Source organism: Delphinapterus leucas, chromosome 6, assembly GCF_059928025.1.
Source record: "Delphinapterus leucas isolate spDelLeu-1000000601 "Yukka" chromosome 6, BTC_Dleu_Yukka2, whole genome shotgun sequence".
Classification (NCBI taxonomy): domain Eukaryota; kingdom Metazoa; phylum Chordata; class Mammalia; order Artiodactyla; family Monodontidae; genus Delphinapterus; species Delphinapterus leucas.
This window is the reverse complement of record NC_143134.1, coordinates 123,697,911-123,720,193: the sequence shown is the minus strand read 5'-3', so window position 1 is coordinate 123,720,193 and position 22,283 is coordinate 123,697,911. Positions and strand designations below refer to the sequence as shown.

Here is a 22,283-nt window from a genome sequence, read left to right as displayed (position 1 = left end):
GCAGGGCCCCCACCCTCCAAGCTCTCGGGGGGGGGGGGGAGAGGGAGGGGCTGGGGACTCGGCTGTCACCTGTCCTCACCTCCCATTTTCTGGTGGGGCCATCTGAGTCGATGTCCTGCGCTGGGGCCCGAGGGGGGCTGGGGGCGCAGGTGCAGAAAAAGCCAGGGAGAGGGCCCCCACCGAGGCAAGCGGCCCCTGCCACCCCGCACCCCACTGAGACCACACAGCAGGAGCAGAGCACCCCCTGGAAAGGCGGGAGCCGGCTCCGGGCTGCCACAGGCCGCCCCGTTATCCTCCTCTTACTCCCATTGTCATCAGAGTTCATGGAAAACCTACAGAGAGTAATTTATAATAAAACGTGCACACCAGACAGCCAGCTGCACCCCAACGCACTCGACCTGCTTCGTTGTTAGAAGTGCGCGATGATCAGGAGTTACTGGAGGGGGAACCAGCGCGTTTCCTTAAAAAATAGAGTTGTTTAGACTACTGCTTCTCAACCGTTTCTTTTCTTTTTTTAAAAATAAATTTATGTATTTGTTTATTTTTGGCTGCATTGGGTCTTCGTTGCTGCGTGCAGGCTTTCTCAAGTTGCGGCACGCAGGCTTCTCACTGCGGTGGCTTCTCTTGCTGTGGAGCATGGGCTCTAGGCGTGCAGGCTCAGTAGTTGTGGCTTGCGGGTTTCAGTAGTTGTGGCTCACGGGTTTCAGTAGTTGTGGCTTGCGGGCTTCAGTAGTTGTGGCTCGCGGGCTCTAGAGAGCAGGTTCAGTAGTTGTGGTGCACGGGCTTAGTTGCTCCGCGGCATGTGGGATCTTCCCGGACCAGGGCTCGAACCTGTGTCCCCTGCATCGGCAGGTGGATTCCTAACCACTGCGCCACCAGGGACGTCCCTCAACCGTTTTATTCAAACTGCCCCTTTGATAGAAACCACAACGCCCCATTCACTCTGCTCCTGCGTTCTCCAGACAACAGGGCACCTCCCTCCAGGCCAGCCAGCCCTCAGGACCAGCTGGGGCGAGGCTGGTGAGCCCCTGGAGAAGCTGAGCCCAGGCCCCACACCCCACAGGCTCGGCGCCTTCACCACGCCCCTTGTCCAGTCACGACTCCCCAGCATCGGGGCCACTCCTCCTGGGGAAGAGGGCTCCTCCCCCCCGGAGGATGCAGGGCCCGCACCAGAGGACCCCGCCGTCTCCCCCACCCCCAGATTCAAGCAGAGCCCTGTGGCCTCTCAGAGAGCCGGGGTCAGGGGCATGGCCTCGAGACCAGGATGCCAGACCCTTTCACCTCCCGCCCTCGCCAAGAGCTCTGGGAAGGGCCCTCCGGATGCCACGTCGCAGGAGCCCACGGGCAGCCCCACTCCACCAGGGCCACGCACGGGGCTCCTTAATTAAGGCCTGCTTGTCCCTGCCCAGCTGCTCACTACACGGCTAGCTGCCCTCTCCTCCCGGGGACTCGGTCTGAAACGCAGGTGTTTTCGGAGCCCCACTGGCTCGGGCAGATCTGATCACAGGCGTGGCCTCCCCCCGCCCACCTCCATGCCCAGAGATGTGGCATCAGTGGCTCAGAGCAGAGGAGGTTTCTGGCTTGGGAAAGGCCCTGGGCCTAGAAGTCAAGGGGGCAGGGGCGCAATGTTGGGGTGTCTGACGCAGCCTCCCGGAACTGCAGACTGGGAAAGCTAACCAGGCCTGCACATGGGGAGGCCACCTGGGGAGGCACCAGGCAGGGTGTCCCAGGTCAAAAGCCCCACCCCCTTCCTTGTCCCAAGAACCTCCAACGGCATGGTGACCTCCAGCTTAGCGCCCATCCGCCGCCGCACCTCTTCCTCTGCAGGTTGCGCTTCTCCTGCACGTACAGCCACAGCTCCAGGCCCACGGGGAGCAGCGGGCGGGGGCAGGGGGCGCCGTGCACCACTTTGCACACGGCCTTCTCAGCCAAGCTCAGGGCCGCGGGCGGGCCCTCCGTGGCGGCAGCCGGCATGGCGGGGCTCCGGGCCTCCCTCCTGGCCAGCCAGCCCTCGCCCCACCTCGGCTGCTGGTCCTGGGGGTGCGCCGGCCTCACGGTCCCCCGCATCCCCCACCCCAGAGCGGTGGGCTGAGGCTCTGGTGGCCTCGGCTCCAGGAGACCCCCGGCCCCCTGGCAGCTGGTCCGGGGCCTCCCAGGGCCTGCGGTGGATCAGGGGATCAAGGGCGGCTCAGAGCCGGGGATCAGCGCCGTCAGCAGGGCGGGCCGGCGGGCGCCCAGGGGAGCCTGTCCACGCGCTCCCCTTGGGGGGCAGGCGCACAGCAGGGGTGCAGCGGCCGCACCCCCGTCCCGCTCACCCAGACTCTCGCCCCACTCCGGCCCTGTGGCCGGTTCGGGGCCAGAACCCCGTCACGCAGCACAAAGGAGCACCAGGCACCTAGCTGGCGCCGGGTCAACATCTGTGAGAGAAGGAAAGGAGGAGGGACACGGCGGTGTGGCCCCCACCTGGGGAGCTGGGGCTCGGCAGGGTCTGCACTTGGCTCTGCCCCGTCCTCCTGGCGGCCTGTCCCCCAGTGCCCAGCGCCCGGCACGCAGAAGGGTCAACAGGTGGGCACAGAGTCCAGTCACCCTGTTAGTCCCCCGGCCCTCTGGGGCACTGCTGGGGTTACCAGCACCTGACCGACGAGGAGCCCCAGGCCCCAGGTCTAACCCAGGTGCGGGCCTAGAGGGCCTGGGGCCAGCCGTCTTGGGAGGAATAGACACGCCCCCACCCAGTTCCTTTCCTGAAACCACCAGCCCCCTGGCCACCTTCCCAGCCCGGCTCCAGCTCCTCCAGCCACCACGGCTGCTGAGGCGCGAGTGGCCATCTCTGGAGTAGCGGGGGCTGGTGCCAACGTCCAGCTAGGGGGAGGGGGCCACGGGGCTCGGTCAGGGCGGAGCAGTGGGGAGAAGCCCAAGGCCCCTCCCCTCCCAGCAGCCCACCCCACAGTGCTGCTGCCTCCCAGGAGCCCCTAGGTTCCCACGGGGCTCACAGAGGCTCTCTCTGCCCCACTCGTAGGTGGCTCCTCCTGCCAGGCCACTTGCCCGTCTCAGCAATGGGCCTTGGGTGGGAGGGGGCTCAGCTAGACCAAGCAGCTGGGAACCTGGGACAGGAAGGGAAACGCAGCTCTGGGGTCAGAGGGAACTACAGACCCAGGGTGGGCCCAGCTCCCCAAGACCGTGCTGGGGTCTGGGCTGAGGCGGGAACCCGAGGATGCGTAGGCGGCCGTGGTAGTCCAGGGCAAAGGCCGCCCAGGATACAGGACCCGGGGGTCAGCATCGGCCCAGGAGGCCCAGCAGGCGTTGCCACTCTGCGGGGTCTGGGAGGGCCGAGACCTGGAAGGGGCTGGGTGGGTGGATGCAGAGGTGGGAGAATGAGGTCCCAGGCTGCCCACCCGCCCACACCAGGCCCTGGTCCCCAGGGTGTCCAGGCCAGGGCATTCTCCTCCCTGCCCGGAGGCCTCTGTCCACCTCCGGAGGAGCTCAGCTGAGGCGGGCAGGGCAGGACCTGGACCATCTCCCCCTCGCGCAGCTCCTGTCAACAAGCTGAACCCTCAAAACTCTGCACTGTCACATCAACCCCATGCCCCTCCTCCACCCCCCGGGGCGGCGCCCCCAACACCTGCACCGCAGGCCATCCTCTCCTCTCCTCCGTGAGACCTGCCTACACTGACCAGGCTCACTTCCTTGTTCAGTGAAGAAGGTTCTGGAGCCTGTCTCTCCACACTGCCTCTGCAGGCCTGTGGGTATCTGTGGGTGCTCGTGCCCACTGGGGATGCACTGGGGTTGCAGCAACCCTAGGTGACCCGCTTCAGCATCAGTCTGTGGAGCTGGCCTTCCCGCCCACTGCCCATGCCCCCATGCTGCAGGACTGCAGGGGCCTCCAACAGGCCTGTCCACCCAAGGGCCTGACAAGAGCCCTATTGTCAGGGCACGAGATGGGGCTCCCTGGGGCTCTGGGCCGGACTGGCCAGGGCTCTCAGGGGCCGGAGGCTGTGGTCTTAGCTCCCCCTTCACCAGCCTCACCACTCAAACTCTGGGAGGGGGTAGCCTTCCACCTGGGATTTGCCACCTGGGCTAAATACATGCTTAATCTTTTTTTATTTGATTAATTTTTCTTTTTTGGCCGCGTTGGGTCTTTGTTGCTGCACACGGGCTTTCTCTAGTTGCAGAGAGCAGAAGCTACTCTACTTGCGGTGAGCGTGCTTCTCATTGCGGTGGCTTCTCCTGTTGCGGAGCACGGGCTCCAGGCGCACGGGATTCAGTAGTTGTGGCTTGCGGGCTCTAGAGCGCAGGCTCAGTAGTTGTGGCGCACGGGCTTAGTTGCTCCGCGGCACTGGGATCTTCCCGGACCAGAGCTCGAACCCGTGTCCCCTGCATTGGCAGGCGGATTCTCAACCACTGCGCCACCAGGGAAGTCCGATGCTTAATTGTTAATCTACAGTCCTCCACGTCCTGGGGAGAGACCCGGCCCACCGCCTCAGGGGCCTCAGGGGTCAGCCTGCCTGCCCCAGCCAGGCCTCGTCCACCCGTGAGATCTGCTATCCAACACCACGACGGCCCAGCACATCTCTCCTTGAAAGTGGCTGACCAGGGTCAGCCTTCCCAGAAGCCAGACCGCAGCGGCCAGGAGGCAGGGTAGTGTCTGCCAAGCTCCCGCCACCTGCCCCCTGGCTTACCAGTTAATGAAGTGATTACTGACCGCCCAGTGGCCGGCCTTACTGCTCTGGTCACCACGTCAGCCCCATACCCCTCCCACCTGTCTGCGGCACCTGAGACAGCATCCCGGGAATAGCCATCAGCCCGGCCCCGCCTGGCCCCTACTGCCCTGCTCTCTGCCCCCACGGGCGGTCCATCAGCACTCATGCCCCACCTGCCTGTCTCCCCGGATGGCACGCCGTCCTCTGGTGCCCACCAGACCACCGAGGCTGGTCTCCAAGCCTGGCCCCCGGCTCCCACCACCAAGGCTCCCTGGCCAGGGGCTGCGTCCCCATCAGCCCCACTCTGCTAAATGTCAGCGTCCCTGTCCAGGGCTGTCACCCACACTGGGCCTCTGGGCAGACGCTCCAGGGCCCCTGCTCACCCCCTGTCCTGCCGTCCCCAGGGTGAAGCCACACTGACTCCCCTTCAGTCTGGGCGGGGGATCTAGGAGCATGATGGGACAGGCAGCCTGGGAGAAGCAGGAATCACTGGAGAGGAGAAGCACGACCACCACCCAGCTTTACAAAGTGCCGAGGGGCACGCTTCTCGGGAGCCCTGGGGTAGGGCCGACTGCCACGGGGCTGGGACCCCCGTCCGGGCGCCTGCCGATGGGTCACGCCTCTAAAGAGCCGCCCCGCAGTGGTGTGCTCGCCGCCCAGCTCTGCCCTCGCAGCCCCAGCAGGAGCGCTCAGCTGCCGGCCTTAAGGGAGCCAGAGGGCCAGGAGAGGGCGGTCTGTGGCTTCCCCACTTTCGGGGGCTTCTCGGCCACCTGCCCATCCCCCCCCGGGCCCCTCGGCACCCCCTCCCAAACCCCTGCCCTGGGGAAGCACGCCCAGGCGCAGCGGACCGGGGCTCTGAGTGTTAACCGTCTCCCACCCCACGAGACCCCGCCCACTCCTGCCTCCCTGACCCGGTGCCCCCCCCCAGGGCCCCATCTGGGGACGTGGCGGGTCACGAGCACCCTCACGCTCAGGCCCTTCTCCGTGGGCTTTCTAAGCCCAGTTCCGCCCAGAACCCGCTTTGTAAGAACTGAACTCACCTCGCCAGGCAGCGGTGTGGGTGTGCGGAAGGGGAGTCACCAGGCGGGAACACAGCAGAGGGGACCTGGCCTGGCCCCCCACACAACAGGGGTTCTCCCAGAACAGCCACCCCTGGGGTGCTCAGACCAAGGGGATGTCCGCGGGGCATCCACGTACCGGGCTGCCTGCACCCCTCCACTCCCACGCCACGGGTGGTCTTCCCGGACACACAGGCTCTGAGGGGACAGATGACCTTTTGAGGGTGTCTCGGCAGCCTCTGAACGCCAGCTCCGACCGGGCACGGGCCCGCGCACACCCAGCCGCAGCTACACGCGCGGCTCCAAACCCTCACGGGCGTCTTCACAGCCCTGAAGGCAGGCTGTGGCCGCGCCCCCCAAACCTCTGCAGGGCTTTGCCCCTTCGGCCTCCACTCAGGGCTCAGCTTGCAAGGAATCCAGGCCGGGCTCCGGGCCCCTCCCAGCGTTCGCTCTGAGCTCTGCCCCTGCCCAGGGATGGCTCCCTCAGGCCAGGGTCCTGTCTGGCGTGTCCCCGCTGAGGCCTGGTGCCAGCCCACACCCCAGGCCGCCAGGTCAAGCCTGTGGGGAGACTAGCACGATGTGGACCCCAGGCTTGGCTGCGCAGGGTCTCCCAGGGCTAAAGCGGCCCTGGACCTCCTCCACCATAGCTCCCCTACACACACACACACACACACACACACACACACACACACACACACAGCCGGTGGCCGCCAGATCAACACGTGTCATTCTTCCGAAATACCCCCTCTCGATCGGAGAAACGACGCTGGGGCAAATGCAGCCCCGCACAGCTCTCCATCCCAAGGGGGGCCATGGAGAGGGTCCTCTAGGACAGGCCTCCCGCGCCAGCTGCCAACAGACCCACTCACACGCCCCTCCCCCTGCGTGGGCCCAGGAGCCAGGCCGGGGGCTCAGCGCTTCATCCCGAGACCACACAATGGGGGCTGCGTCTCTGGCCAGCAGCCCAGACCAGACCAAGGTGGGAGGGGCCCCAGAGCCTCATTCTGCACATCGGGGAAGGGGGGGCACCCAGCAGAGGTTTGCGGCTGCTGGGCTGCTGGCCAGGCTGGAGAACCCTCGCAGGCCAGGCTAGGCCCCGCGAAGGCTCAGCAGCCCCCTGGTCCTAAGGGTGGCTGGGGGCAGCCAGGATGACGTCCCTCCAAGTCGGCGGCCTGTCCCCACTGTGGGGAGCCGGCCCGCCTCCGGGAGCTGCAGTCAGTAAGCATCCCCGGCCCAGCACTCACGCCTGCCCCGCTCTGCCGGACACCTGCACGCCAGTGCTCGTGCCTGTCTGGGCCAGGCCCAGGGCATCACCTTGTGGCACACCCTTGACAAGCCTGGAGTCACCAGCCAGGCACGCGGCCCTGGCCAGGGCCACCCTGTCATCCCTGATGGGCGTGGGGCGCAGAGCTCAGACCGCCGGCATCACTCACGAACCTGCCCGCGGCAGGTGCCTCTTCAGGCAGGTGCCCACCCACCCACCTAGCTGGCTGGCTCTGCAGCCCCACGCCAGCCACAATCTACTGGACCACAGGCACCTGGTGGGCTGGTGGGGGCAGGGGCACGGCCCCACCCGTGACACACCCTGGTCTCTTCAGCATACCATGTCCCCTGCCCACCCAGTACTCGGGCCATGGCAGTGGGGAGGTGGTGCCAGGCTTGCGAGGGAAGCTCCTGGAGCTCCCACCACACGCCTGCTGTGCCACAGGGCCCAGCTGCCAGGAGAGCAGGGCTGTAGAAGCTGCCAGTCTCCCAAACCCTGGACACCGTTTGCGAGGGGGCGATCCGGCAGGCGGCAGTCCATCCCAGCGGCCCACGCTGCCCACCCGCTAGTGCCCTGGTTCTCGAGGGCGTGGGCCGTGGGAGGCCCAGCGCCCCCAGCCTCCGACCCCCTCCCCCGGCCCCCTCGTCCCCACCCCGCGCCCCCAACCGCCGCCGGCCCCGCTGGGAGGGGCGTCCCCGCCACGTTGCGCGCTCGCCGCCGCCTTTGTTCCAGGCCGGCCGATCCCGCCTCCAGCGGCCCCAGCTGCCCGGTCCCCGCGCGGCCCCGCGCGGCCCCACCGCCTGCCCTGCCCTACCCACCTGGAGTAGAGGCGCCGGGCAGGGCCGAGCAGCTCGTCAGCGGCGGGCGGGGCCGGACCCGCCATGGGGCCGAGGGCGCCGAGAGCCGGGGGCCGCGCACCTCACGCTCGCGCCGCTCGCGCCGCCCCGCGCCGGTCCGCGGTCCGCTCTCCGCTGTCCACCGCCCGCCAGTCGTCCGTCCGTCCGCGCGGGCGGGAGGCGCCGAGGAAGTGATGTGCGCGGCGCCGCCCCTCCCGCCGTGGCCGTGATGTCACCGCCGCCCGAGGGGGAGGGGGCGCGGGCCGAGCCGCCGGTCCCTCCCCCCCCCCCCCCCGGTCCGCGCGGTGGGGGGAGGGGAGAAAGCCGGGGTCGGGGGAGCGGCCCGCGGCGGGGGAAGGGGCAGAGCCTTTGAGCGTTCGGCTGGCAAAGGGCTCAGGAGGGTGCGACCCCAGCCCCCCAGGGTGAGTGCGGGAGAGGGGCCTGGCGCGGCATCGCTTCTGGGGGCTTCTGGGGCTTGCGAGGCCGTTTGCGTGGAGGCGCAGCGCTGCTGGCCTCGTCACCCCCGTTTCTTCCCCCCGTTGGAGGCCTGGCCTCCCGCCTTTGTTTGGCAAGTGACCTCTCCCCCCTTGGTGGTTCTCTGCCTCTCCTCCAGTCCAGCCCCAACGTGCCTCAGCCCCTCTCCAAACTGGCAGTGGGGTGCAGGCCCCGGGGATGCCCCTCTAGCTGCTATAGCGAGTCTGTCCCCCACGTGAATTCGTCCGTGTGGGAGGATGGAGAAGCATTTACCTAGGCATGTGTGTGGCCTGGCCCCAGAAGCCACGGATCCTGAGAGCACGCCCCCCTCCCCCTCCCCGTTTCTCACTTCTGAGACCTTGGGTTGCAGGGTCCCCCCTACCAACCTTGGCCTTCTCAGCTGTCTGTGAAATGGAGATGGCTGAAAACTTGGAAGGATGCAGGTAGAGCAGCCGGGCCGTGCCCACCCACCCGAGTCGAGTATCCCAGTGCCAGGCCACCTCCTCCCCTGCAAATTCCCGGGAGCCCTGGTGGCCCTGACCGGTGATGTGGCCTCATCTCCACCCCTGACTGCCCTAGGGTCTCACTGGTTCTGTCCCGCTCCCCTTCTCAGCCTCAGCCCCCCTCCCCCCCACCACCATGCAGCCAGAAGACTCCAAATCCTGGAGAAGCTGCCGTGACCGAATGGGACAGGGACAAGTCTGGGGGCAGGAAATGGGCTACTTTCCCCGGGAGCACCCTGGCGCCTATCCGGAGAGCTGCCCCAAGGTCAGGAAAATGCCATGGCCACGCCAGCCAGACCCTCGGCAGAGCGCAGACCCCAGGACGCTGGCTTCAGGCAAAGGCAAAGGCCGTGAAAATAAACACGAGGTAGAAAAGGACAGTTGGCCCCGAGCTGGTTTGTTTTTCCTGCGGAAGAGGCAGCGGGGATGGAACCATCTGTGCCCAGAGCACAGCGGCGGCGGCTTGGCCCACTCACCCTCCCCCCATGACCACAGGGGCTGGGCAAGGCCTTGCTCTTGGCCGCGGCCGCGGCCGCCGGCTGGCCCCTGCAGGGTGGGTGGTGCAGTGGGTTGGGGCACCACCCTCATTTACGGCAGCCCCCAGGCCTGCGTCCTTGGGGAACCCCTGAGCTGGCAACAGTGTCAGGGCAGGGGCTGCTGTGGGCCCCGCCTGTTCCAGGCCTAAGCTCAGTGTTTCCAGGAGGCCGCTGCTGTGAGCCCCCTGCGGGTCCCCTGGGTCTGCGGCCGGGTGCCTCATACCAGGAAGGCCACCCTCATAGTGATGTGACGTGAATGGTGGAGTGAGGGAGCGATTCCTGGCCCCAGAGTGGTCCTGCAGGGAAGGCATCTTCTTTCTTCCTTCCTGCGAGCGGGGATACTGGGGAGCCCAGGTCTCAACTTTCTATCAGAGCTTCCCGGGGGAGCTAGAATCCTCTTGGGGGTGCTGGGCAGTGAGCTGGCCAAGGGCTCCGGCTCTGAGTTAGGCCATCCCCACCCCCACCCCGCTGTGTGCCTGGTACAAGTGGCTCTCCCTGTCTGAGCCTGGGTTCTGCCATCTGTAAATAGGGTTCAGCAGCTCCGTCCTGCAGGGGTTGGGAAGGATCGTGGGGTCTGGACAGTGATGGTCACTGTGCCTGGCACACAGTAAGAGCTCAGGGAATGTCAGCTGCTGGGACCATGCTGCCCGTGCCAGGGCACCTGGCCCCACTGGACCCCTGCAGGCAGTCCTCGCCACACGGCACAGAGCTGTGTCTTCTTCCATCCAGAGACCCGATTGTCTGCCATCGAGAGGACCCACAAAGGAGAGTGGAATGTGGGCAGGCACCAGGCCCAACAGGCATTGCCCACGTGGCCACCCAGTCTTGAGACCAGGCGTGGCTCGGCTCCACGGAGGGCAGGGGGCTGCCAGGTGACAGGTCTTGGGGGGCAGGAGCTCCTGGGGGCACCGACCCTCCATCACCACCTGCCTCTGTGGGCGCTGCACCCACCTCGCCCCGCCATCCACTCTGCTCACCCTCCCGGTTGCTCATCCCACCCCCCCGCAGCCTACAGGTGCAGAGACCTGCTGCCCTCAAACACCTGGGCTCTGTGCATTCTGTCGTGTAAATTCCCCTGTGACACTCGGTGCACCAGCCCAGGCAGAGTGCTTCCTCAGGAGGCTGTGAACACAGCCTAATAGTCCTCATTGCCGAAGGAGCATCGGAGGGAAGAAGAGCAATTTCGCACCTGGATCCTCCTTCTAGGCCCAGTCGACAGGGAGCAGGGAGGGGCTGCGACGGGCGGGTGCGGGCAGTGATGCTGGACCTGGTCCCAAGAGGCACCACCTCTCGTGAGCTGGCCCACCGCACTCAGAGTGCCAAGGGTTTAGTGTCAGCACACCCAGGGCCCTGCTCCTGGCGGCTGTCAACAGTGCCACCTCCAGCTGGGGGCACCTGCCGCGTGCCCGCCCGCCATCACTCACCCTCCCTGGCGTCCTGCCCATGCCCTTCCCATTGACGAGCAGCCAGGGCCGTGATGCCCCTGGTGGCAGGGCTGGGCCTCGGGGGAGCTGAGGTCAAGCCCTGATTTCCTAACTTGCGCCTTCCTGGTTCTGTCCCCTGGAGAGGCCAGTGAGAGATGACAGTGGACAGTTGCAGGGTTGTGGCTGAGCCCTTGGAAGTGGAGAGGCCTGGGCGCCTGCAGAGAGGTGGTCACTCAAGGCTGACACGGACCCCAGATAAGGACCAGACTGGGGGAAGGTGACCGGGCTACCCGGAGCCATCCCGGGGACAAAGAACCAGCACCCGGGCTTCGACAGGATGTTCGACCTCTGGGACCCACCCAGGCATCTGCCAGGGCCGGCGGGAGATGGGGATGTCCTGGTGGCCGTGACAGCTCCCAGACAACGGCCTCCCAGACCCCGCCTCCTCCTACCCACACCTCCCGGGGCCCCCTCCCCTGCTCCTGCAGGGCCCAGTGGGGCTGGGATCACCACCAAGTACCACTGGCCGAGGCGCCTGACCTGGACCTGAGGAAAGAGGTAGACAGAGAGAGGAGAGACCCAAACACACAGGTGCATGCACACACATGCGTGCACATACGTGCTTAAGTAAAAAGAACACTCATTTTTACCACCATTTCTAAAAATCTCATTATCCCCGGGCTTCCCTGGTGGCGCAGTGGTTGAAGGTCCGCCTGCCGATGCAGGGGACACGGGTTCGTGCCCCGGTCCGGGAAGATCCCACATGCCGCGGAGCGGCTGGGCCCGTGAGCCATGGCCGCTGAGCCTGCGCGTCCGGAGCCTGTGCTCTGCAACGGGAGAGGCCACAACAGTGAGAGGCCCGCGTGCCGGGAAAAAAAAAAAAAATCTCATTACCCTGAGAAAGAGCTCCTTCTTCTGCACAGTTTTAGGGTATGTGCCCCCCATTGCCCCAAGGCCCCTAAGACATCACCCACAGCCCCTTGGGGCCTCAAAGTCCCTGGAGAGTGGGGGCTGCAGGGTGGACAGCAGGTGTTGCAGGAAGCCCGGAAGGAAACGGTCTGTCCACCCACGGGGTCCTGAGCACCTCGCTGGGAGATGAAACACATCCAGGAAATGGCTGGAGGTGTGCGTGAGGCTGTATGCCACCGTGTCATTGATGGCACCTGGCCATGCGGCATTCCTGGGCCTCTGGCTGGCAGCTGCTTGTCACCCAGTTTATGCCCCCAGGGCCTGTGGGGAGGAAGCAGGTGTCCATGAAGCTGACCCGCGCTCACTTGTCCATGGCGGGGCTCGTCCTTGGCCTGTGTGATGGAAACCCCTGCCCTGCCTGTCTGTGCCCCCAGGCCTGTGAGTGCTGGAGAGAGGGAGAGAGAGACAGAGACAGAGAGAGGGAGAGACAGAGACAGAGAGAGGGAGAGACAGACAGAGACAGAGAAGGAGAGAGACAGAGAGAGGAAGAGTGTATTTGGGCTCCAGGTTCCTGGGATGGCTCCAAGCCTCTTACTGCTGTTGGCCCCTCCCGTTGCGGAGCACAGGCTCCGGACGCACAGGCTCAGCGGCCATGGCTCACGGGCCCAGCCGCTCTGCGGCATGTGGGATCTTCCCGGACCGGGGCACGAACCCGCGTCCCCCGCATCGGCAGGTGGACTCCCAACCACTGCGCCACCAGGGAAGCCCGGGAGGGAACCTTTTAACGACAGCCTAAACCAAACAATTAGGAAGGCAAATCTGCTGATCCAAGTAAATACTAGGAAGCCCCCCAGGCAAAGAGAAAATGCGGTGGGTTTCTGCCTTTTGGGGGTTCTCTGCCCACTGGCAGCTCCCCATTCCGGGAGTGTGATGATGGATCGTGGACCCAGACCCTCTGGGGGAGAGAAGCCAGGTCATGCTGTGGTTAAGAGCCAGATGTCTGTGTTCACATTTCAACCCAGGCAAGTTCTGTCTCTCTGATACTTACCTCCCAGGCTCGCTGGGAGGCTGGACCCATTGGGACTGTGACAGGAGGCACAGTAAGTGCTGGTTAAACTACCTGATGGGGCGTGGGCCTCTGTCTTAGTCTCCTAGGGCTGCTGTAACAAATGACCACAACTGGGTGGCTTAAAATGACAGAAATTTGTTCTCTCTCAGCTCTGGAAGCCAGAAGAATCTAGGTGCTGGTGGGGTCCCGCTCTGTCTAGAGGATCCAGCAGGAGTCCTTCCTGCCTCTTCCAACTTCTGGGGCTCCAGGTGTCCCGTGGCTTGTGGCCAAATCACTCCCATCTCTGCCTCTATCTTCATGAGCTCTCCCCTCTTCTCCCTGTGTCTCTCCTCTCAGTCTATGTTTTCTCTCCTCCTGAAAGGACTTGCTTCGGATTTAGGACCCACCCTAACTGGGGATGACCTCGTCTCAAGAGCCTTAATTTAATTTCATTTGCAATCACCCTTTTTCCCAAATGAGGTCGCACTTACCATTGTAGGTGGATGTCTCTTTGGGGACCGCCATTCACCCCACTACACCCAGTTCTCAGTATGCACTGACAAGGGTTGCTACATAACTTGGATCACGTAGCACAGGTGTTTTGTAGCCTTCTGCTCCCAATTAACATTAAAAATTTTTTTTTTGGCCACAGCTGCACAGCATGTAGGACCTTAGTTCCCCTGACCGGGGATCAAGCCGTGCCCCCTGCAGCGGAAGCGCGGAGTCTTAACCGCTGGACCACCAGGGAAGTCCCTGCCCATTAACATTGCATTGTGAGCATTACCTGGATGTCACAGACACAACTAGGGGTGGAGGCTGTGTGACAGTCACCTTATAGACGTGTCACTGTTATGTACCAGGTCCTTACTGGTGGGCAGAAGGCTAGGCAGAGCACCTGTGTGTTCCAGGAGGGCAAGGCCCAGCTGGGATCGCTGAAGCTCCTGGCATGACACACAGATACTCACAGACTGATGACAAATCCTCTCTGCATTTAGACGCCCCCGTTCGTCTAGAGCGTAGGGCAAGTGTGGGGCTTGGGACACAGCAGGGCTACTCATGAACTGGGGCCCCAGCCCTTCTCTGGGCCTCTCTGTTCTCTCTCAAATGGGAGCCCGGTGAATGAGGCCTTGCCTGCGAAGCCCTTGGCGTAGCCCTGGAGCACAGCAGACATGAGACTCATGTGTGGGACCGATGGGCCGGGAGTTTGCCTGCCCCTCTGGGACAGGTGCTCCATTTGACAGCAAGGCCAGAGGGAGCACAGGTGCCTCTGGGGCCACCAGGCTGAGGGACAGGAGCAGGCCTGCTGGCTGGGAACCTGGAAAAACAGCTGGAACTTGAGGAAGGTCCCTGAGCCCTGGGCCCTGCAGCAGGGGCCTCCTCCCTCCAGCACCTCTCCCCTCATTCTCATTGCCCCTAGCCTCGGCCCCTGAGCACTGGATGCTCATCACCTGTGTGCCACCTGCCACACCAGGGGTGTGGTCACAGAGCCTGGAGGACACCTGGTCCCCGGGACACCCACTCACCCCTGCAGGAGCCCCCCACACCTGCCTGAAGACCCTGCCCCCCGCCAGGTGTGGAGGAGACGAGGCCCCAGCCCCCAACCCTGCCCTGCCCTCAGACACCGTCACCCCCAGGCAGGCCTGGAGGGGGAACGTGCCGCCCCCAAGTCTGGGCTGGAGCTGCAGGAGTGCAGAGCCGTGTCAAGGGGATGGAGGGCACTCAGGGGGTGTGCGGCCACTTCCCGGGGGGGAGGGGAGGGCAGGGAAGGCAGAAGGCAGGGTGCTGAGCTCAGGGGTGCCCTGCACCAGGAAGCAGTGTTGGGAAGGCCCGGGGGTACGGACTCTGGGCACAGTGGGGAGGCGGCCAGCTGTTCAGCACGCCCTGGGCCCTGGAAGCCCTACCACAGGGGTCCTCCAGAGGTGCTACGCACCCCTTGCCCTTCCCCGCCGGCCCACGTCTGGACTTGCCTCCCGGGAGGCGTGAGGCACAAAGCAGGTGCGCAGAGCAGCTGCCTGCCTCAGTGGGGTCCCTGAGCAATGTCCATCTGTCCGTCCAGCAGCGATGAAGTGAAAGGAGAGCAGGAGAGTGGGACCCCACTCCTGCCAGCCTGGCCCACACACCCACGGGGGTCTCTTTCCTGAGCCTCTCTGCCCCGTGGTTCCCAGCCTAGGCAGCTGACGGTTGCCATGGAAACCCCGAGTCCTCCTCAGCACCCTCTCCTGGCCCTTCTGCTCTGCCAGCAGCCTCCTCTCCCGGGCCTGTGCGGCCTCAGCCCAGGCTTACAAAGGGGCAGGGTGGTGGGGGCCACTTTCATGGGTTGATCCTTCACAGTTGCCCTGGGACAGGGACAGTGGGTCCTTTCCCTAATTTCCGAGTCATCTGGTCAGTCCCTTGGGGAGAGGGAAGGACCCTGGGGATGCTGAACCCTGAGGTGAGGCCGTGCATGGTTTTCAGGTTGCCCTGGGTGTGGGGCCTCTGTGTCTGTGGTCCTAATTAATCCAGGGGCGATGGCTGAGGTGTACAGGGATGGCAGCCTTAATGGAGCAAAGCGCGTGAGGCCCTAGGGAGCCCCCAGTTGGGAGAGTACCTGACCACCTGCCCCTCCCTGTAGCTGGCACTGCCTTCCCTCCTTCAGACCATGAATCTCCCAGGGCGGGAGCATGGACGTTTCCCAACAGAGCTGTGTCTGGCCCCGGGCAGCTGAGCGGGGAAGCAGCAGGAAGGAAGGGGGGGCGGCGCCAGGGCCTCCCTCCCCAGATACAGGGCCCCAGGCCCCAGGGTCCCTGCAAGGCTGGTCAAAGCTCAGAATTAGGGCAAGGAGCCACTGTGAACCATCACAAAGCCCCTTTGTGACCCGGTGGCCTGATTGGGCCCAGCTTGTGGTGGGCAGTCCCTGCCATGTCATGTCTGGAGCCTGGCCGGGCGTCTGTCTCAGGGCCCAGTAGGCATGTGTCTTAGTCAGCTCAAGGCGGGTAACAAAACACCACCGACTGGACAGCTTACACAACAGACATTTATTTCTCACAGGCCTGGAGGCTAGACATCCAAGATCAAGGCACCAGCAGATTTGGTTCCTGGTGAGGAATTTGGGGCTTGCAGATGGCCACCTTCTCGCTGTGTCCTCACGTAGCCTTTCCTCTGTGCGTGCACATGGGGGCCAGGAGACAGAGCGTAAGCTCTCTTGTGTTTCCTCTTATCTGGACACCGATCCTATCGGGTCAGCCCCCCTTCCCCATGACCTCATTTAACGGTAATTACTTCCTTATTCCAAATACAGCCACACGGGGCCTTAGGGCTCAACATATGGATCTGGGAAGGACACAAACATTCAGGCCACAACAGGGTGAAACTTTCCCTCCGATAGTGTGGCCTCCACGCAGAGCCCGGGGCCTGGGCCATGACTCTCCCTCCCTCTGGGCCTGCCCCCACCCCCACGAGCCTTGCCCATCACAGATGCGGGCAATGCCAGCCTGCCTGCTGGGGGCCCTCACCCGCTCCGGGTCGCCCTCCTCGCTGGCGGCCTTCTGCGTCGCCGGGGAAATGGCCAGAGCACATCCCTAGGTGTGGGCTGTGCCGCCTCCAGAACCCGAGAGGCTTGAGAGGCATGGTGCTTCCCTGCTACCGGCGGGAGGTGCAAGATGCAACCACCTGGCCTTTGCTTGGAGGGCACGCCCGGGGACGCCCCCCTCCCCTGGACCTCTAGAATGTTCACAGTGCGGCAGGCCTTGCAGTCCTTCCGAGTCCTGGCTGTTCTATGCGCTGCCGCTGGAGGCCGCCCTCTGGAGAGCACGTGTCACCCCGCGTCTTGTCCGGCCGGAACAGCAGCATCGCGCCCCTGATGAGCTGGGTCCCTGTGATGCCTGTGGCTCAGGGCAGGGAGTCAGACACAGCCCCAGACAGACCTGCAGTAGGCGCCGTGTGCATCCCACGTAGAGCAGGCGGTCTGTCTCTGACGGGATGGAGGCTGCACCACACCGCAGGGCCTCGTATCCCTGGGGCCACGTCACCCTGCCCTGGAGGCTGTGGTCGGGCTGCACGACCTACTCCCTTTCAGCAGGGACTGGGCTGGAGAATGAAATGGAGGTATGCTGGGGACCAGCCCCCCTGCATCCTTCGGATCCTCCAGGAGGGCACCCGTCTCCCCCTCCCCCTACCCTGGAGGTGATGCTGTTTTTGCTTTACTCTCTGGGCCATGGAGGGGAGACGTTTCATACCCTTAACCTTCCCACCATGATCACAACAATGGCTCTTACCCCACAGACCACGGACCCGACGTGGGGTTTGTGAATTCTACATCCGCAGACGGCAGAGGGTACCACCAAGGGGTCTGTGACCCAGCGGACCCACTCCAAGCTGGACCGTGGACAGAACTCTGTTAACTGCCTCTCTGACGGGGTTCTCTGGGCATCAGTGTCAACCCTGGCCCTGTGTCCTGATGTCTGTACCATGTCTGCCATTCCCTTTCCCAGTGCAGCTACCCCAGGTGCCTCTGGGGAAGGCCTCTTACATTTGTCAGAGTAAATTAAGGACAGATGACTGAGAGGCGGAGGGTGGCTGCCCCGATAGAAATGCCACAGTCCCTGGCGTGGGTTTTGGCCGAGCCAGTTTTCAGACCTGGAACCCGTGGACTGAAGAGGTGGCCCGGCGGCCAGGAAAGTTGTCTCAGTGTTTGCATTGACGCATTTCCTTTTAACAAAGAAAAAAATTAACGTGTTTTCAGTCGTGGTGCTTTTTGGATCTGAAGTCTGCATCTCAGAATTCCAGCGGCAGGTGTTCTGCACAGGCTGGTGTGGCCGCTCAGGGCAGCGACCAGACAGCCGGACCCCCCAGGGGGGTGCCAAGCTCCTGGGGGCTGAGTCTGGACAGCGGATGCGCTGCTGCCGCCCCCTGGAAGTGTTGGGGTCTTTGTTGGTCGACTTGGGGTGGGGAGGATGTTCCAGAAACTAAGGGAGGAACTCGGCTCTTCTTAGGCTCCAGCCACCGTGTCCAGCCCTCAGGCCGGGGGAATTCTCCCCATCTCTCCGACATCGATGGACAAAGCCAACCCGTGCACACACCTGAGCCCATCCATCTTCAGGTGCCAGATACCTCCTGGCTCATGGCGGCCGAGGCAGGCCCAGGCAGGGGTGCAGAGCTCCAGCACCACACCAGCCGACGGCAGGGGTCGGCGCCCTACGGACCCTCTGGCCCAGGGTCCCAGCCACCTCCAGTGTGGTGTTTCTTGGAGGGTCCAGCTCCAGTCCAAGGTGACCTTTCCAGGTGCCTGGCTCTCCCAGGACAGCATCCAGCAATTCCCCAGGGACTGAGGGCCTGCTGCCCCGCATACCACCTCCGGGGGGCAGACATACCCCTAAGTATTTAAGAGGCCAGCCTGCTCTGAGTCTCCGTCCCTAAATCCAAACTTCCTGAACACCAAGAGAAGTTTCTTCGCAAAAGACTGTTTTTCTAGAGTTTTTTGGGAGAGGGACATAACTATGGGGGTGGGGTGGTGGCAGGAACAACAAAGGCCTGTGCAACAGTCCCCTGGCACCCCCGTAGGGGGCTGGCTCCCCCTCCATGACAGGGACGGGGCGCCACCTGCCGGTGTGGCCCCATAGCCAGCTAAGTCGGCAGCTGGGAAGACTGGATGTTTATCGGGCAGCCCCCAGGACCCCTGAGCACCCACCCTGCCCCCCTCCCCTGCAGGCCTGTGGTTGGAGCTCGATGGGGGGGACAGGGGGCGGCGGGGACAGCACGCCCTTCCCCACACTCACCAGCACCCTTAGTTGGAAAACCAGTGTAAGGGCCACGGGAAAGCGCCACCTTCCATCGCTCGGCCGAGGTTGCCACGCCGACCCCGAGGATGCGAGGGGCTTTCTGGTTTGTGAGTTCCGTGTAACTAGACTGCGCGGCGCTCTGTGCCTGCACACACGTCACCCCCCAACACACACACACACACACACACCGCCCACCCGGTATCCACGCCTGGAGGGCTGCTCTGGAGGCGTGAGCTGTCCCAGTGACCCACGCCTCACGTCCTGTGTCAGAAGGGATGGCACTCGTCCACCTCCAGGCCCCCTGCTTCCAGCCCCCCAAAGCCCCGGTGCGGGGTGCGGGTTCTGGGGAGGAGGGCGAGAGCGGGGCTCTGGGCAGCTCCTCGTGCGGTAGGGTGGGTGCCCCATGTGTGTACCTCCGCCCGGGTGGGGCGATGGTGCAGGTGAGGCCCCTGGCGCCTGGCACGGGTCCTGCAGGCTCCCAGCAGCCTGGAGGAGGAGCCCGCACTGTCAGAGGGACGCCCGGGGTTTCTTTGGCAACGTCGGGGCGGGCCTCTCCCCGCCTGACCTCCCCGGACCTGGAGGCCTGGGCGCCCGGGTCCCAGCGCTCTGCTTGCTGCTGGCCTTTGAGCCATGGCTGCTGCCCCGCACCCTCCCACGGACGGGGAGGCCTGGGGCCTTCCAGCAGGTGAGTCCTCTGGGGCCTCTGCCTGAGCCCTGCCTGGCCTCCCCAGGCACTTCCTGCCGTGGGCTTGGCTGAGCGCAGACCAGCCACCCATCCTCCACCCTGCCCCCCTGGGAGGGGTCTTCCTGTCTGAGGGCTCCCTCTGAGGACTTGGGACCTCCTGGGGGCAAAGCCATGCTGGGTGTGTCATGTCCCCAGGCTCCTTTCCCAGGGCTGCCAGGTGCTCCTAATTTGGGGGGCCAGGGCCAAGGGCAGGTCTCTGCTCTGCATTGTGTGACAGTGGGCAAGGTGACAGGGCCAGGTTACCTGGGGGACATACTGGGCCTGTGTGTGTGTGTGTGCTGTGTGTGTGTGTGTGTGTTATGTTGTTTCTGTGTGTGTGGTGTATCTATGTGTGTGTAATTTGTCTGTGTGTGTAGTGTGTGTGTGTACAAGACAGGTATCAAAGGGGAAGCGTGTGCCTCTGAGCAGCAGGGCGCAAGTGCCCAGGTGCCCTTGCCATCTGCACATCACTTCCTCGATGTGCCCAGAGCCTGGGTCAGCCTTGGGACGGCTTCCTCTGGCCTCTCAGCCCCTGTGCCCCTTGGGCCCCGGCTGACTTGTGGCTTCTGGGTGAGGTCTGCTCCGCTGGAGACTCTCGGCGTGGCCGGGGCTGGCGTGGGTGTGTCCCCTGCGGGGCTGCTGCTTCCCCAGGGCTGTGTCTGGCAGGTGGCTGTCAGGTGCCATGCCAACGTCCAGGCCTGTGCCAGCTGTTGTCGCTGCCGCCTCCTGTGTGCTTTCTGACCCTGGGGCCCCAGAGGCTGTGGGCAGGGTGGTCCAGCTGTCCCCAGCCTGCTCAAGCCTGCTCAGGGCTGGCTGTCCTAGGGACACAGTGGGGAGAGTAAACAGTGTGGCTGTTTAGAGTAGAGCGAGGGCTGCGTCCAGAGGCGGGAGTCCCTCCACACCCACTGCCCCACCCGACCCACCAGCCAGCCCGGCCACTTCTCACGGTGCAGCCGGCTGTGCGTGCGATGGATGGCATGCCAGGCCCCAGGCCAGGCGGAGCCCCTGGCGGCAGCGAGGGACAGAAATGGCTGCCCTGGTGGGTCACCACTGTCTGGCCTCACGGTGCAGGTGTGTCATGGGGGCCTGGGCTGGGCAGGGTGGGAACAGAGGTGCCCGGCTCTCATTTCTCAGTCTGCCCAACCCAGGGGGTTGAGTACCAGGTGTCTCCTGACCCTCTCGAGAACCCTGACAAGTGGGGGCTACTGTTGCGCCCACTTTCCTGATGAGCAAACTGAATGACCTGCCCGAAGTCACCGGCAGGCACCTGGCACGTCTGGAGTCGGGGCTCTACCTCCGCGTCCACCACGTGCCGGGCAGGGGGGCACAGACCGCTCGGTTTGCTCTTCATACAGCCCCTCCCAGCTGAGAAGCCCGTCCCTTGTGACCCCTCTCAGACCTGGCCAAGCTTGGCGTGGCCCCGGGGACCCACGGGTGCTGTCTCTCCAGGCCCTGAAGACCCCCGACCCCCCCCCGCTTCTGACCCTGCCAGGCCCAGGATACTAGACTGGGGCTGAACCCGAGGAGGGGAGCTGGACTCCTCCCACAGGACCGTGGGCGGGACAGCTGAGATGGGATCCCCACGCCTCCCCCCACCCCGACCGTGCTGGGGGCTCCCGAAGCCAAAGGCATCTGCACACAGGCCACCCCCACCCCCCAGCGTTCCCCACCCCGTGGGGGGCAGAGGGACGGGGCCCCACTCACGGGGGGTGAGGGGACTTTCTCAGAGTGGCATCAGGCCGGCACAAGCCAGGGAGGGGGTCAGGACAGGTAGCTGCGCGTGCCACACCCGTCGGAAGGGCCTCAGCCTCAGGGGCCTGCAGCTCTGGGCTCAGCTGTGGCGCTGCCAGGTGGGCGAGCCTGCATGGGGGCTGCACACTGCCGCTAGCGGCCACCCAGCTGCAGCCCAGAGCCAAGCCCAGTGGCCGCCGCAGCCGGGCAGGGGCGACAGGAGCTGGGGCCCTGGGCAGGGAGGCCGTTGGGTTTGTTTTCAAGTTCACCACGCACTTGTTTTCATGATTTTGCTTTTATTGCCAGTAGAGGATTTAAAACTGACAGCGAGTCATGTCTATGACGCGGCTTCTTCCTGGAGGAGGAGGTCTCCTTGACCCCCCGGGGGCAGCTTAGTCCCTGCTAAAGGGAACAGAGGGCCACCAGTTCCTCCCGTCGGGAGAAACTTCCTGCGTTTAAGCTGCTGCTTCTGCTCGCTCGGAACGAGGGCTGGAGAGTCCAGCGGACCCTGGGAGGACACCCGCCAGGACCCCAACTGCTGGGGGAGCCTGAGGGTGTGGCGGGGAGGAAGGCCTTCAGTAGAGCGGCCAGGCCTCTGCCTGGGAGCACGACCCTGCGGCCGCGGCGCAGGCGCGGTCTCTTCGCAGCGCGGTGGGCGTGGGCTTTCACTCTTGCCAGGGCCGCACAGGGATCCTGCCCAGGGGTCAGGGGCTCTTTGTGAACGCAGGAGGCGGAGCTGTCTTTGAGCGTCCCCCCCTCTCCAGGCTCTGGGGGCCGTGTGGGGGACGCCGTGGTCATCGCTGATGAGATCGCCCCACCCCCGAGGGGAGCGGAAGCCGTCCGCAGGCCCGCGTGCGTGCGTGCGTGGTGCGTGCGTGCGTGGTGCGTGCGTGGCGTGCGTGATGCGTGCGTGGCGTGCGTGGCGTGCGTGCGTGCGTGCGGCACAGCGAAGGAGCCCACGCCGCTTCCTGCAGCTCTCCCGGCAGGGGCCGCCTGCCTGTGTGGCCCCAGGTCAGCGCCCTGGGGCACCAGCCGCTTGCAAACGTCCTAAAGAAACACACGGGTGGGACCTGCTCCCTTTCAGCCTCGCCGGGCAAGGTGCCCAGTGGACCGCGCGAGCCCAGGCAGGCCGGGGCTCCAGGCCAGGAGGACGGAGCAGAGCCGGATGGTGGTCGCGGTGCTGCCGGCAGGGGGACCTGGCCGCAGAGGTACGTTGTCTGTCTGGGCCACTGGGTGTGGTTGAGGGCCCTGGAGCCGGAGGCTGGATCTGGGGTCCTGCTGGCTCTGTGCCTGCCTCACCCCGGCCCCAGCTACAGAGGAGGC

At 64.7% G+C, this 22,283-nt stretch overlaps 1 protein-coding gene across 3 annotated transcripts in view; it reads right to left on the bottom strand.

The window, feature by feature from the left end:
• The window catches only part of GPSM1 (G protein signaling modulator 1), a 30,484-nt gene extending 22,443 nt beyond the window's left edge, over positions 1–8,041 (bottom strand). The window contains exon 1 of one of the 3 annotated variants that reach the window (XM_022578215.3): positions 7,838–8,041. In XM_022578215.3, the coding sequence (XP_022433923.3) occupies positions 7,838–7,902 (65 nt within the window). In that variant the 5' untranslated portion in view covers positions 7,903–8,041. Of the gene's footprint in view, positions 1–1,813; positions 5,467–7,837 lie in introns of those variants that run through there. The other 2 variants (XM_089914015.1, XM_089914014.1) reach the window with 2 other exon arrangements.
• Positions 8,042–22,283: the final 14,242 nt, after the last annotated feature.